General features: G+C 40.9%; 1 protein-coding gene across 1 annotated transcript in view; it reads right to left on the bottom strand.

Moving 5' to 3' along the window:
* Nucleotides 1–13614, bottom strand: part of LOC117552808 (collagen alpha-1(XXII) chain-like) — a 102764-nt gene that overhangs the window by 77412 nt on the left and 11738 nt on the right. The window contains 3 exon segments of the mRNA XM_034226453.1: nucleotides 2828–3103; nucleotides 5692–5815; nucleotides 6735–6846. Coding sequence (XP_034082344.1) covers nucleotides 2828–3103; nucleotides 5692–5815; nucleotides 6735–6846 — 512 coding nt within the window.

Below are 13614 nucleotides of genomic sequence, written 5' to 3'. Positions count from 1 at the left end.
GACACATGTTGATGTAGAAGAGACATGGAGAAGAGGGGCACATGTTGATGTAGAAGAGACATGAAGAAGAGGGGGACACATGTTGATGTAGAAAGAGACATGAAGAAGAGGGGACCCATGTTGATGTAGAAGAGACATGAAGAAGAGGGGGACACATGTTGATGTAGAAGAGACATGAAGAAGAGGGGACACATGTTGATGTAAAAGAGACATGAAGAGAGGGGACACATGTTGATGTAGAAGAGACATGAAGAAGAGGGGACACATGTTTGATGTAGAAGAGACATGAAGAAGAGGGGACACATGTTGATGTAGAAGAGACATGAAGAAGAGGGGGACACATGTTGATGTAGAAGAGACATGAAGAAGAGGGGACCCATGTTGATGTAGAAGAGACATGAAGAAGAGGGGGACACATGTTGATGAAGAAGAGACATGAAGAAGAGGGGACACATGTTGATGTGGAAGAGACATGAAGAAGAGGGGACACATGTTGATGTAGAAGAGACATGAAGAAGAGGGGACACATGTTGATGTAGAAGAGACATGAAGAAGAGGGGACACATGTTGATGTAGAAGAGACATGAAGAAGAGGGGACACATGTTGATGTAGAAGAGACATGAAGAAGAGGGGACACATGTTGATGTAGAAGAGACATGAAGAAGAGGGGACACATGTTGATGTAGAAGAGACATGAAGAAGAGGGGGACACATGTTGATGAAGAAGAGACATGAAGAAGAGGGGACACATGTTGATGTAGAAGAGACATGAAGAAGAGGGGACACATGTTGATGTAGAAGAGACATGAAGAAGAGGGGACACATGTTGATGTAGAAGAGACATGAAGAAGAGGGGACACATGTTGATGTAGAAGAGACATCAAGAAAAGGGGACACATGTTGATGTAGAAGAGACATGAAGAAGAAGGGGGACATGTTGATGTAGAAGAGACATGAAGAAGAGGGGACACATGTTGATGTAGAAGAGACATGAAGAAGAGGGGACACATGTTGATGTAAGAAGAGACATGAAGAAGAGGGGAGACATGTTGATGTAGAAGAGACATGAAGAGAGGGGGACACATGTTGATGTAGAAGAGACATGAAGAAGTGGGGACACATGTTGATGTAGAAGAGACATGAAGAAGAGGGGACACATGTTTTGATGTAGAAGAGACATGAAGAAGAGGGGACACATGTTGATGAAGAAGAGACATGAAGAAGAGGGGACACATGTTGATGTAGAAGAGACATGAAGAAGAGGGGGGACACATGTTGATGTAGAAGAGACATGAAGAAGAGGGGACACATGTTGATGTAGAAGAGACATGAAGAAGAGGGGACACATGTTGATGTAGAAGAGACATGAAGAAGAGGGGACACATGTTGATGTAGAAGAGACATGAAGAAGAGGGGACACATGTTGATGTAGAAGAGACATGAAGAAGAGGGGACACATGTTGATGTAGAAGAGACATGAAGAAGAAGGGACACATGTTGATGTAGAAGAGACATGAAGAAGAGGGGACCCATGTTGATGTAGAAGAGACATGAAGAAGAGGGGACACATGTTGATTGTAGAAGAGACCTGAAGAAGAGGGGACACATTGTGATGTAACCAGAGACATGAAGAAGAGGGCCCATGGTTTGATGTAAGAGACATGAGGGGACACATGTTGATGTAGAAGAGACATGAAGAAGAGGGGGACACATGTTGATGTAGAAGAGACATGAAGAAGAGGGGGACACATGTTGATGTAGAAGAGACATGAAGAAGAGGGACCCATGTTGATGTAAGAAGAGACATGAAAGAGGGGACATGTTGATGTAGAAGAGACATGAAGAAGAGGGGACCCATGTTGATGTAGAAGAGACATGAAGAAGAGGGGGACACATGTTGATGTAGAAGAGACATGAAGAAGAGGGGACACATGTTGATGTAGAAGAGACATGAAGAAGAGGGGACACATGTTGATGTAGAAGAGACATGAAGAAGAGGGGACACATGTTGATGAAGAAGAGACATGAAGAAGAGGGGACACATGTTGATGTAGAAGAGACATGAAGAAGAGGGGACACATGTTGATGTAGAAGAGACATGAAGAAGAGGGGACACATGTTGATGTAGAAGAGACATGAAGAAGAGGGGACACATGTTGATGTAGAAGAGACATGAAGAAGAGGGGACACATGTTGATGTAGAAGAGGACATGAAGAAGAGGGGACACATGTTGATGAAGAAGAGACATGAAGAAGAGGGGACACATGTTGATGTAGAAGAGACATGAAAGAAGAGGGGACACATGTTGATGTAGAAGAGACATGAAGAAGAGGGGACACATGTTGATGTAGAAGAGACATGAAGAAGAGGGGACACATGTTGATGTAGAAGAGACATCAAGAAGAGGGGACACATGTTGATGTAGAAGAGACATGAAGAAGAGGGGGGACATGTTGATGTAGAAGAGACATGAAGAAGAGGGGACACATGTTGATGTAGAAGAGACATGAAGAAGAGGGGACACATGTTGATGTAGAAGAGACATGAAGAAGAGAGGACACATGTTGATGTAGAAGAGACATGAAGAAGAGGGGACACATGTTGATGTAGAAGAGACATGAAGAAGAGGGGACACATGTTGATGTAGAAGAGACATGAAGAAGAGGGGACACATGTTGATGGTAGAAGAGACATGAAGAAGAGGGGACACATGTTGATGTAGAAGAGACATGAAGAAGAGAGGACACATGTTGATGTAGAAGAGACATGGAGAAGTGGATTTTGCATAATAGGTGACCTTTAAATATTAAACCACAAAGACTCACATCGATGGGCACGCTGTCGTATAGCCTCTTCCCGATCACAGTCTTCCCCTGGATGTCGATGTCCTCGCGGTCCCCGATGGGCAGAGTCTGGATCAGTTTGCAGTCCAGATACAGAGACACGGACTTGGCCTCCACGCTCATGGCGATCTTGTGCCAGTTGCGGTCGAACAGCTTGTCGACTTCAGGGTTCTTGAACACGGCTCGGACCGCGTCTTTGATCAGGCCGACGGCGTTATATTCCACCGCTTTGTTCTCTCCGTCCAGACGAATGGACACCTGGAGAGACACAGGACATTTTAAAGATAGGAGGGGGGAAATACAGGCAGTCAGGAACAGTTTTTTTTATTTGGTATTTGTTCATTGCCACACATGGCAGTTATTTTAAAACAAAACATGTACACTTAAAGGTGGGGTAGGTAAGTTTGAGAAACCGGCTCGAGATACACTTTTTGTTATATTCCATGGAATGCTCTTAACATCCCGATAGCAATGAATATCTGAAGTGCTTTGACAACAAATCCATAACAAAATGTTCATCCGTGGAAGCCGTGGCGCTGTAAAAAGCACGACCATTCATCTGAGCCGGCCCGGCTAAAGTAACTGGATGGCCTACCTGCCTGTCAGCCTTCCATCGGGGCACAAACTTATCTCGTGCCCTCATTGGTCATGTGCGCGTTCGTGTGTTGGAGGAGGGGCTCTGTGAGGAAGTGGCAGATTTTCTCCGGTTGTGTATTTTCAAATTCTAGCGCACTCGAGCTGGTTTCTCAAACTTACCTACCCCACCTTTAAACTAGTTATTTTTTTATAGCACCTGTTTGCAACTCACAAATTATGTATCACTTGTATATAGACTCTTATGGCACTATTGTGTTGCACTGTTGGAGGAGCCTGTGACCTAAGATTTTCATCGACATAACTACACTGTAGCTATGTACAAATGACAATAAAAGCCTTGAATCTTGAATGAATCTTATTTTACCAACCCCTTCTTACAAAAAAAAGAAATGGGTTAGAAAATAACCATTAAAAGATCAAATGAAAGCAATTATTTCAGTCCCAGTTGCTTACGGATACTGAAATATAAAACCAGAACACGATAAAGTCAACTTCATACATAATTACGCTTTCTTTATACATACAGTGATAGAAAATACATGCACATGTACTAAATAAAGTCAACTTTATTGACAATCTTTCAGTTTGTGTGACAGACTGAGAGATCGAAATACCGTTTCCCAAAATCCAGAATATAAAATACAAATATGTATATACACAATCAACAGACCCATTTATACACATGCACACACTAAGACATAAGTAAAAGCACAACAATCAATCAATCAATAACTGTGCTTAATCACACTTTCCACATGTATATTTTCTACTTTTTTAATGCTATTTTATTTCTATTTGAGACGTTTACATTTTGGATGGTTTATTTCTAGTCTTTTAATTTCTCTAATGTACAATGCCTTGTCTTTTGATGCCCCTGCAACATAAACGTTTCCCAAATTGGGATCAATAAAATACTTATCTTATCTTGATGTGCCTGTTCGCTCCTTGAGTATTTCTATTCACTGCTACTTTGTTCTTCTATTCAAAAAAGTGAATTATGATGTTTTATTAAAGACTTTAACGTTCTCCAGGGGGAATTCACAAGCTACTCAGAAGTCTATAAAGTATTTAAAATAATCGCCCTATTCACCAGCTGCAATATGTCCATATTTTGTAATCAATCATTATAATACAGTAATATAATGTGAATAATGACTACTTTTGGTACTTTGAGTAGATATTAATTCAAGATCGCTCAATACCGCTTATATTGGATACCGATACAAAACAATTACATTACAATTTAAACTGCAGTAAAGCTTCCTTAAAGGTGGGGTAGGTACGTTATTGCTTTCCTTTGATTTTTTAATGGTTATTTTCTAACCCTAACCCATTTCTTTTTTTTTGTAAGAAGGGGCTGGTAAAATAAGATTCATTCAAGATTCAAGGCTTTTATTGTCATTTGTACATAGCTACAGTGTAGTTATGTCGATGAAAATCTTAGGTCACAGGCTCCTCCAACAGTGCAACACAATAGTGCCATAAGAGTCTATATACAAGTGATACATAATTTGTGAGTTGCAAACAGGTGCTATAAAAAAAAACTAGTTTAAAGGTGGGGTAGGTAAGTTTGAGAAACCAGCTCGAGTGCGCTAGAATTTGAAAATACACAAACGGAAAAAATCTGCCACTTCCTCACAGAGCCCCTCCTCCAACACACGAACGCACACATGACCAATGAGGGCACGAGATAAGTTTGTGCCCAGATGGAAGGCTGACAGGCAGGTAGGCCATCCAGTTACTTTAGCCGGGCCGGCTCAGGTGATTGGTCGTGCTTTTTACAGCGCTACGGCTTCCACAGATGATATTTTTGTATGTATTTATTATCAAAGCATTTAATGTATTCATTGCTATCGGGATGTTAAGAGCATTCCATGGAATATAACAAGTGTTTCTGAAATAAATTACATACCCCACCTTTAACTTAAAAATGATTTGCGTACTTGATGCTTTTCAAAAACGTAGAGGATAAGGCACAAAGTGTAGAAATGTCATCTCAAATATTAGCTTAACACAATCATGATAGTATTACAGTTAGAATAATAACATTGCATTTAAAAAGCATGATTGGAAGTCTAAATATAATTGTCTCTAACTTGACAAAAATTCCTCTTTTTATGCCCAATGATTTTCAAAAGGTCTGAAGAGTTGGTGAGGAGAGTCTATTCTGAGTTGACATAGTAATTGTCTAAATCCAGACACATACAGTAATAGTCATATTTACTACTGTTTACATTCGGCAGACCCACCTGTGGGATTCCATATTTGTCGAAGACCTGCCAGAGGTACCAGTCTTCCCGTCTTGAGGTCTTCCTGAATTTGAACGTGGTCACAAAGGCGTATTCATCTGGCAAACCCTGAGGAAACACATCCCTGCAGAAAACAAGCACATTGTTAGTATTAAAATAAACTGCTCTTAATTCTTCAAATTAAACACATTGTCTATATTTTACTTTGTTACCGCTTATATGTCATTGCAATATTCTGATTATGAACAACACTTTTGTATAGAATATCTTAATTTGACAACGACTGTAAGAAGTCCGGATGGATCTGATAACATTTCATGACTTCTGAGGTTAATTCAAACATGCATAAGTACATGTAAATGTCATCAATTGTGTATATTCAAAGTAGGGTCCCAACAAGATTCTCTATCCATGACTTTAAAGTCACTTCTTAACAACTATTCAGAAGAGATTTGGCAGATTATTTGGCATTAATCACCAACAGATCTTAAAAGGAATTATCTAATTAAAAGGCAGTTTTTTTTCTGACATTCAACAATGTTTTCTTTTTGGGATTTGTGCAAAAGAATTGCTTATTGCTTAGGATTTAGGATGAACTATATTATATATAACACTGATAATGTGATTTAATAGCTTCCATTTTTTTTTTTTTAAAAGGAAAAAACTCAATAATTGTTTGACATTTTTTCCAGCAGAAGTATTTCCATTTAAAAAATCTGCTCCACAGTTTTTAGACTTTTGTTTATGGCATTCTTGATTCTGCTTTTTTTATTTGTCTTTCTGCGTTTGCACACGGCACTTCTCTCATGCCTTTTTAAGGGGGTCGCTAATTAGGATAAACTGGCACACTCTTTTAATTTTGGCTGACGATGGGATTCATCATTATAACACACAGGTACCGACAATCCTGCAGTTTAAGAACACATCATGAGTCAAGCGTTGACTTTTCAAGAAGTCTCTCCAGGACACATTTGGGAAACAACATAGGAAGACATTGGTGATTAATGCTCACTTGTTTGCAGTATAACAGTGAGGTCACTTACTCTGTTTGCTGTACAATGGGCATGGTGCCGAGGCGAACGTAAGCACTCTGGCCTTCATCGATTCTGGTCCCCAGGATGTCTCTCACGTTAAAGAACTTCATCAGGTCGAACCCTGCAGCAACACAGTAAAACAGCCAGGTTGGACTCTCTCTCTCACACACACACGCACACACACACACACACAGGCGCACAAGGCTCTTATGTCTTGAGGTTGAGTTACGTCTTTGTCAGAGTTCTCGGGGCATACTGAGGTTTAACTGGGTCAGTCCCACCACACCCTGCAGCAACTGTGTTTGTGGCTTCTCGGAGAGAGATTAAAATCACTGAATAACTGGAAAATAGGGCCGTTTGTTGGCCATTCAACATGTGTTTGATTTGCTGCCAGAGGAAAAAACTAATTGCCATCGCTGGTAGGGTCTGTGTGCGACTCTGAGTGTGTGTGCGCGTGTGTGTACGTTGCCCTGCGAGTGCCATTTGAAGTGGTCTCACCACAGGTCATATTTAGGTGGTTATAGAGGACACTCCCTTGTACAACAAACAAGAGCTGTAGCTATGGCAATGCCAGCAGGAGGAGAGCGGTCCAGCTGCTGCTCATGGTGCGTATGCATTGAGCTCAACTGAAAGCAGACGGAGCCATTAGTCATCCATCAGCACGAGCACAGTCTCCACATATTCCTGCATGGCCTCAGTAATGCAGCAAAATCTACGAGACGTAAGGTTTCCGGTGGGGAATATGGACACCAGCGCACTAATCTGCAGAGGAGGAAACCGGAACATTAAGGTGGTAATGTGAGAGTCTGGCAGGAGCTTAGTGGAGGTCATTAGAAATAGCCTGGAAACATGTGGTAAGACACAGACCATGAGCAACAGAGTAAAGAATAACATTAAAGACAAGAGGCTTCTTAACAGAGGGATTAACTGAGGGGGGGTCAGACGTCCGCCTGATACTCTGTCTGTCAGTTAAGGGCCTCAGATGGATGGAAACGATAATAGAAACATTCTACAGGGGGAAAGTTTCTCTGTGCAGGTCTGAACATGAATACAACTTCTTTTAAAAAAGCGACAATACCCATACATTCATTTAGATGCCATTAATTCACTTGCATCTTCAACAATTACCTCTAAAGGTCAGTAGATGGAGCTGTCTCTGCTTTGTCTTAAACTTACCCTTGAAAAGAAGTGTTTGGATTTTATTTTGGATTTTAAACTTGGTTTTTCTCGCATTTTTCCTACGGTGAAAGACGCATTAAGAAAGGCCTTGATGAATTACAGAGGCAAAACTAAATCAAAACATCTGTTAGGAAAGGAACTTGGGCAACGTGCAGTGAGTAATTAATACAAATAAGTTGAAATGTGATTCTTGATGACCAAGAAGCACTGTTTTTCCTTTGTGTTCTGTAACTGTTCTGCTGCCATCTTGGCCAGGACCCTCAATGAGACTTTCCTGATTAAATAAAGGTCAAATCAAATAGATAAAAGTATCCCTTCAAATATACACAAAAACTGCTTTACCTATTATGTTCCTCTGACTAAGATATTTAACATATATATATACACTTATTTGTGTATATGTTATCAGTCACATATATGTAGCTTGTATAGCATTAGCACATTAGCCAAGAAGAAACCCATACACTATAACATTCGTCAGGAGAACTAGCTCATCTGGAAATGCCTGAACTATTATTGTGCTCTTTGATGGTACCTGTGTAAGTCTTTTTCCAGGTGTTATAATGTGGAGGACACACTCTTGTAAACACAACATCTCAGGTTGAACACATGCAGCTAATCTCACAAAAAGGCTACTTTAATCAACTGATAGAAACCTCGTTTACAGATGCCTTTCTCACTTCTGAATCACAGTCTTTTACAGAGACCATTCAAACTAATTTAGCAAGTGAAAAGCTCTTGCACCTTGAGAATTGGTGATGCCATAATGCAGGAGGTCTTGCTGATTATCAGACTGTCTCAAGCCATGCAGCTGTGAGTCTCTCTGGCCTCTGACTCTCTTTGTCACCACGCTTGCATCGAGCACATTCACTCAGCTTCTGTGGCTGTTTGGGGGCCTTCTTCAGCTCAGAGCTGTAATTTGGACTGGCAGTGGATAGCGTATAATCAAGCCGAAAAAGTTATTTTGGACAGCTAAAAAAAAAATAGGGACCGATGGGGTGATCTGCGGGTAAAGCCAGATGAGTTCACTGACTGGGAAAAAAGGGAAAAAGCATACACACAGCATTCTCTTGATCAGAGCAGATGGCAGTAGTTTGTCGTCGATAGTGAGAGAAGAGCCCACAAAGACGCTCTGCAGCCTCTAAAGCAGGGGTGTCAAACTCAATTTCTTCGCGGGCCACATCAGCATTATGGTTGCACTCAAAGGGCTGGTTGTAACTTTAAGACTATATATCAAAATACAAATATACATATTTAATATATATAAAATAATGTATTATATATTACATTATTGCCTCTGCATTGGATTATTATCGGATAGGGTAATAACTTCATAATTAACTACGTCTAAAAGCAGAAGTCTAGGGCAAATCATTGCAAGTCTCTTCACTGAGAATGTTACAAAATGATTTTTTTTAAACTAATTCTAAGAAAAAATTAATATTTTGAAGAAAATAAGTCAAATTCTGAGAGAAAAACTTGTTCTGAGAAAAAAAGTCAAATTCTGAGAAAAAAGTCAAATTTGAGATGCATTGTGGGACATGTAGTTTATGGGCAACGTGCTTCTGTAAATCGGCATGTAACAGTATAATAAACATATTATATTCTTTGCAATCTTTTGAGGGGCCGCATGAAATGAAGTCGCGGGCCGAATTTGGCCCCCGGGCCTTGAGTTTGACACCCCTGCTCTAAAGTGTTCAGCACCCTGAGGGGTTAGACATGATAAATACAAGTCTGACTCAAACCGCAGGTCTCTAGCTGTCAAATCATAATCAGTGGTGAAATAGTCTTGTCATTTCTCATGGAGACTTAAACTCTCTTTGGCACCACAATGTTCACCGGCGTACAGAACATTGGGCAATTATAATTACAGGAGCAGAGCTGGTGTCGTGAGGACAAAAATGGTCTAGAACTTATCTGCATGTGGAGAAAAATCATCAAGTGCCTATAAAAATGTGGAGAACAAAAGACTTCACTCAAATGAGTTTCACAACAAACACAGCTTATGTGTGTTGGGGAAAACCCCGGACATCTTTGTCATGTGAGTGTGTTTGAAACCAGCGGTCTGAGGCTCAGTGCAGTATTGGGATCTGATGATGACACACTGTCTGTGCTGTGTAGGTAGAGACCATCAAATAACCTCCTTATACTTTCTCTCACTGTGCAAACATCCAAAGGAAAATTAGAACCTTCCTGGGGACCAAATGCGGCCTTAACAAGAGCTCCTGGTGGTCCACGTACCATACTTTGAAAACCGCTACGATATAGAAATCAAGGTACTCTATTACAGTAAAAAAGGACTCAAAAAGATTCAAGTGGCACCACTTCACGTGGTATGGTGGAGTAGAGTAAATAGTGTACAGTATATTTATGGTGTATTCCACAATAACCCAGTTTATGGTTTCCAAAAAAAAAGATGTTCTCATATAATTTTCCAAGTGGAACAAGCCTTGAATTGGAAAGACAAACAAAACACAGCCCAATGGAGTTATGCCAATTAAAGCACATTTGACAAAGTGGTACACTGTGTACGAAAACATCTGTGGGTTTCAGTTATCTCATGATTCCTTACTGTCTGTGTGGTTTACAGTTAACGCCAATAAGCATAATTAACATACTCAATGTGGATTATCTGATGTGTCTCGACAGTGGGAAGTGATGCTGGCAGCTCTGATCAGTAACATACAAATGTATATAGAGAGAGGCCCATTCCCAAACCGCCCCTACACCCTACCCCTCCGTTTGCGCGTTCACGCGGAGGGTCCGCCATATTGAGGGCTGTTCCAAAGCAACGAGTGTGGAGGGGGAGTGGGCTATCGAGCCCTCAAACAGCGAGTCTGCAGCGGTGCTGACTTGAGACCGGTCTCTACCTGACCGGAGTCACGCTGTGTGTGTCCGTCAGGAAACAAGCTGTTTACAAGTAGTTCCACTGATAAATGTGTCTAAGAGATGCTGATTTGAAACCGTTGTTACACACAGTTACGGCACTTCCTGTTTCTGCCGGAGAGAGGGGAGGCCGTCCCAAAGCTTGCTGCTGTGTTTACTCGCTCCATCTGACAGGAGGGAGCCTCGTTGAGCTGCGAGTGTGGCTACAGACGGAGGGGTAGGGTCGAGGGAGTGGTTTGGGATTGGGCCAGAGTATACTCTATCCTGCACAATGACCCTTGAATGGATGGCTGTCATATACTTGCTCTTTTGACTGCTTTATCTACAAGAGCAACATTAACTTATCTTTAGTGAAGAAACGTGACTAATGGTTCATTTCAACTGCTGGTTTGACTCATATCAACTTACTTTAGGTCCCAGGTGTATTCCTAGATATCTGGCTTTCTAGATTTGGTTTTCCGTTGTCTCTATGGCGGAGATCTTCCTGACCGATATAGCGATGCCGCGTAAAACAGCAACCACACAAAAGATAAACATTGCATCACGTCATTAACCACGACGTGCCTTTGCAAACGAAATATTTGCGGAAAGAATAATAAAAAGGTGATCAATATAGGTGGGAGCTCCGCTATTTGAAAGTTGTGGGTTTCTGCAGAAGGTCCTGCGTGGTGCTCCTCACGTTTCTCTCTGACCAATCAGAGGGCTGCAGTGTTTTAACTCCACCTCTATTCATCCGGGGTATCTGTTCGGAGGTTCGAGTCCGACCTGTGGCTCTCTCCTGCATGTCAGCCCCCTCGACCCCCTTTCCAAGCCATAGGCTACTATGAAAAACAACAAGCGCTGAAAAATAAACTTATCTTCAATTTTTGCCAGCGCGGAACCAAAAAAGAGCAGTTGGAAGCGAGTCAAGCTATCCTCTGGTATAAGGACATCTCTCAGACTTTTGCAAACACATAATCGCAATGTACTTTGTTATTATACACTGTAATATATTCCTTTATACTTAGAAGTACCAGATTCCAGAGGGAAATCTTACTTTTTCCTTCTTTTAAAACCTCCAAAAATACGTTATGAATGATGTCAAACAAAGCTAAACGTTGATGGGACAATATATTACAGACATTTCATTATATTGCCAACTCTTTTTTTTAGTTCAGTATTTTGGCATAGATGATAAAGTACTCCACATAAGTCTGTTTGGAGTTTGAATCAAATGTGTGCATGTTTATTTACCATCTGCTCTGGTTTCCTCGGGATAAAAAGAAATAGGTAAAATGAATGAGGTGACTTTCAATTGTCCGTAGGAGTGGATGTGCCTGTTTTAGTTTTCAGGGAGTTGGAGAAAATACAAGCTGTCTTCTTTATTATGGGTTTTCTGATGGGCATGATACTGTGTGTGACTTTGCACTGTGTGACCTCACAGCTGCCTCTTCGTAGATAGGAGAAGGCAGGGCATCATTCATGTTGTTGATTCCAACGAGAGCACACACACCTCTCCTCTTTGAGCGGCAAAGAGCAATACTGCCTTTCCAGAGATGTCCCGACGACTTCCTGACACCTGATGACGCCAAACCGATTTACGACACTGTTTGGTACCTCCTGACTTTAGACTATAAGCTTGATGTTACTTCCTGCTCCTTTGAGCAGCATACCTCGTGTGTGAGTTGAACCATATCCTTTGTATGTGACTTAACTCTGCTCCTTCTTGCAAGAATAAATTAGTACCTGACTATTGATTCTCATCCCGGTGTTGAGTGATATTTTCCTATAGGGGTAAGATCCATCCCCATCATGGATTGAATTCTTGTGGATGTAATTCTCATTTCTCGTAGAATAAATCCTCTTTCATGGTGAAATAAGAATTGCATTGGTCTTGCTTTCAGGGATGTTAAGTAACCCATGACAGCTGATATGTTTTATAGCCGGAACATAGCTTTTTTCTGAAGAGACCCAGACTACAACTTGGTAAAAAAAACAGGTACAAATTTGGTAATTTACTACAAAAACCCATATCAGTTGACACAGATTATCAGGTGTCACTGAGCCAGCCAAAGGTGTTAAGAATCAAACTCTCAAAACACAGCTTTCTCGCTCTGACATCTCTGTTTCCATGAGGTTCAACAGAGCAGGAGTCCCAGCAGTTGTGCCAGTGCATCTGTTTTCTCCCTCAGTGTGTTGGATGTGGGTGGGAGACGCAGACAGGAATTCAGAGCCCCCAAAAGACACTCTTATAACAACATCCGACCTTTCTGGTTAAACGCTATCCAAGAGCTGTGAGAAACCTTAAACACAGCAGCTTGGTATTTATTAAATAACAACATCAAATGGCAGAGTAACGTGGACGACTCTCTACTGACAAACGTTTAATTAAAAGCCGCATTTAAAGGAAAATGTTTTGTTTGCAGATTTCCCTCCCAGAGAGATTAGTTTACCAACTGGGATATACATTTACTAATCATAGATATTAATGTACAACATACAGAATGTTGTCTTAGCTTAGCATGAACACTGGATACAGGGTGAAAACAGCTGGTTTGATACACTTTATTTTCGGTTTAACTGGATATTTGTGTTTAAATTAATGTGTTTTTCTCCTAAAAATGGAATAAGGCTTATTTCATATGTGATATTTGGATCAAGTGGAAGTGAAGTGGATATTCAGGGTGATCAATAACACAATTCAAATGTTAGTTGTTTTTTATATCGTATTGGCAATGGATGGAAGTCAATGGCTGCACCAGACCATAGACAAAAAGATCTAAAACACAGCAGCTTGGTTTGCGAAATGATAAACTAAGATGTGAAGCGTCAAAATGTGTGATTT

This window comes from Gymnodraco acuticeps, unplaced genomic scaffold, assembly GCF_902827175.1.
Source record: "Gymnodraco acuticeps unplaced genomic scaffold, fGymAcu1.1, whole genome shotgun sequence".
Taxonomy (NCBI): domain Eukaryota; kingdom Metazoa; phylum Chordata; class Actinopteri; order Perciformes; family Bathydraconidae; genus Gymnodraco; species Gymnodraco acuticeps.
This window is presented reverse-complemented; position numbering and strand designations above follow the sequence as displayed.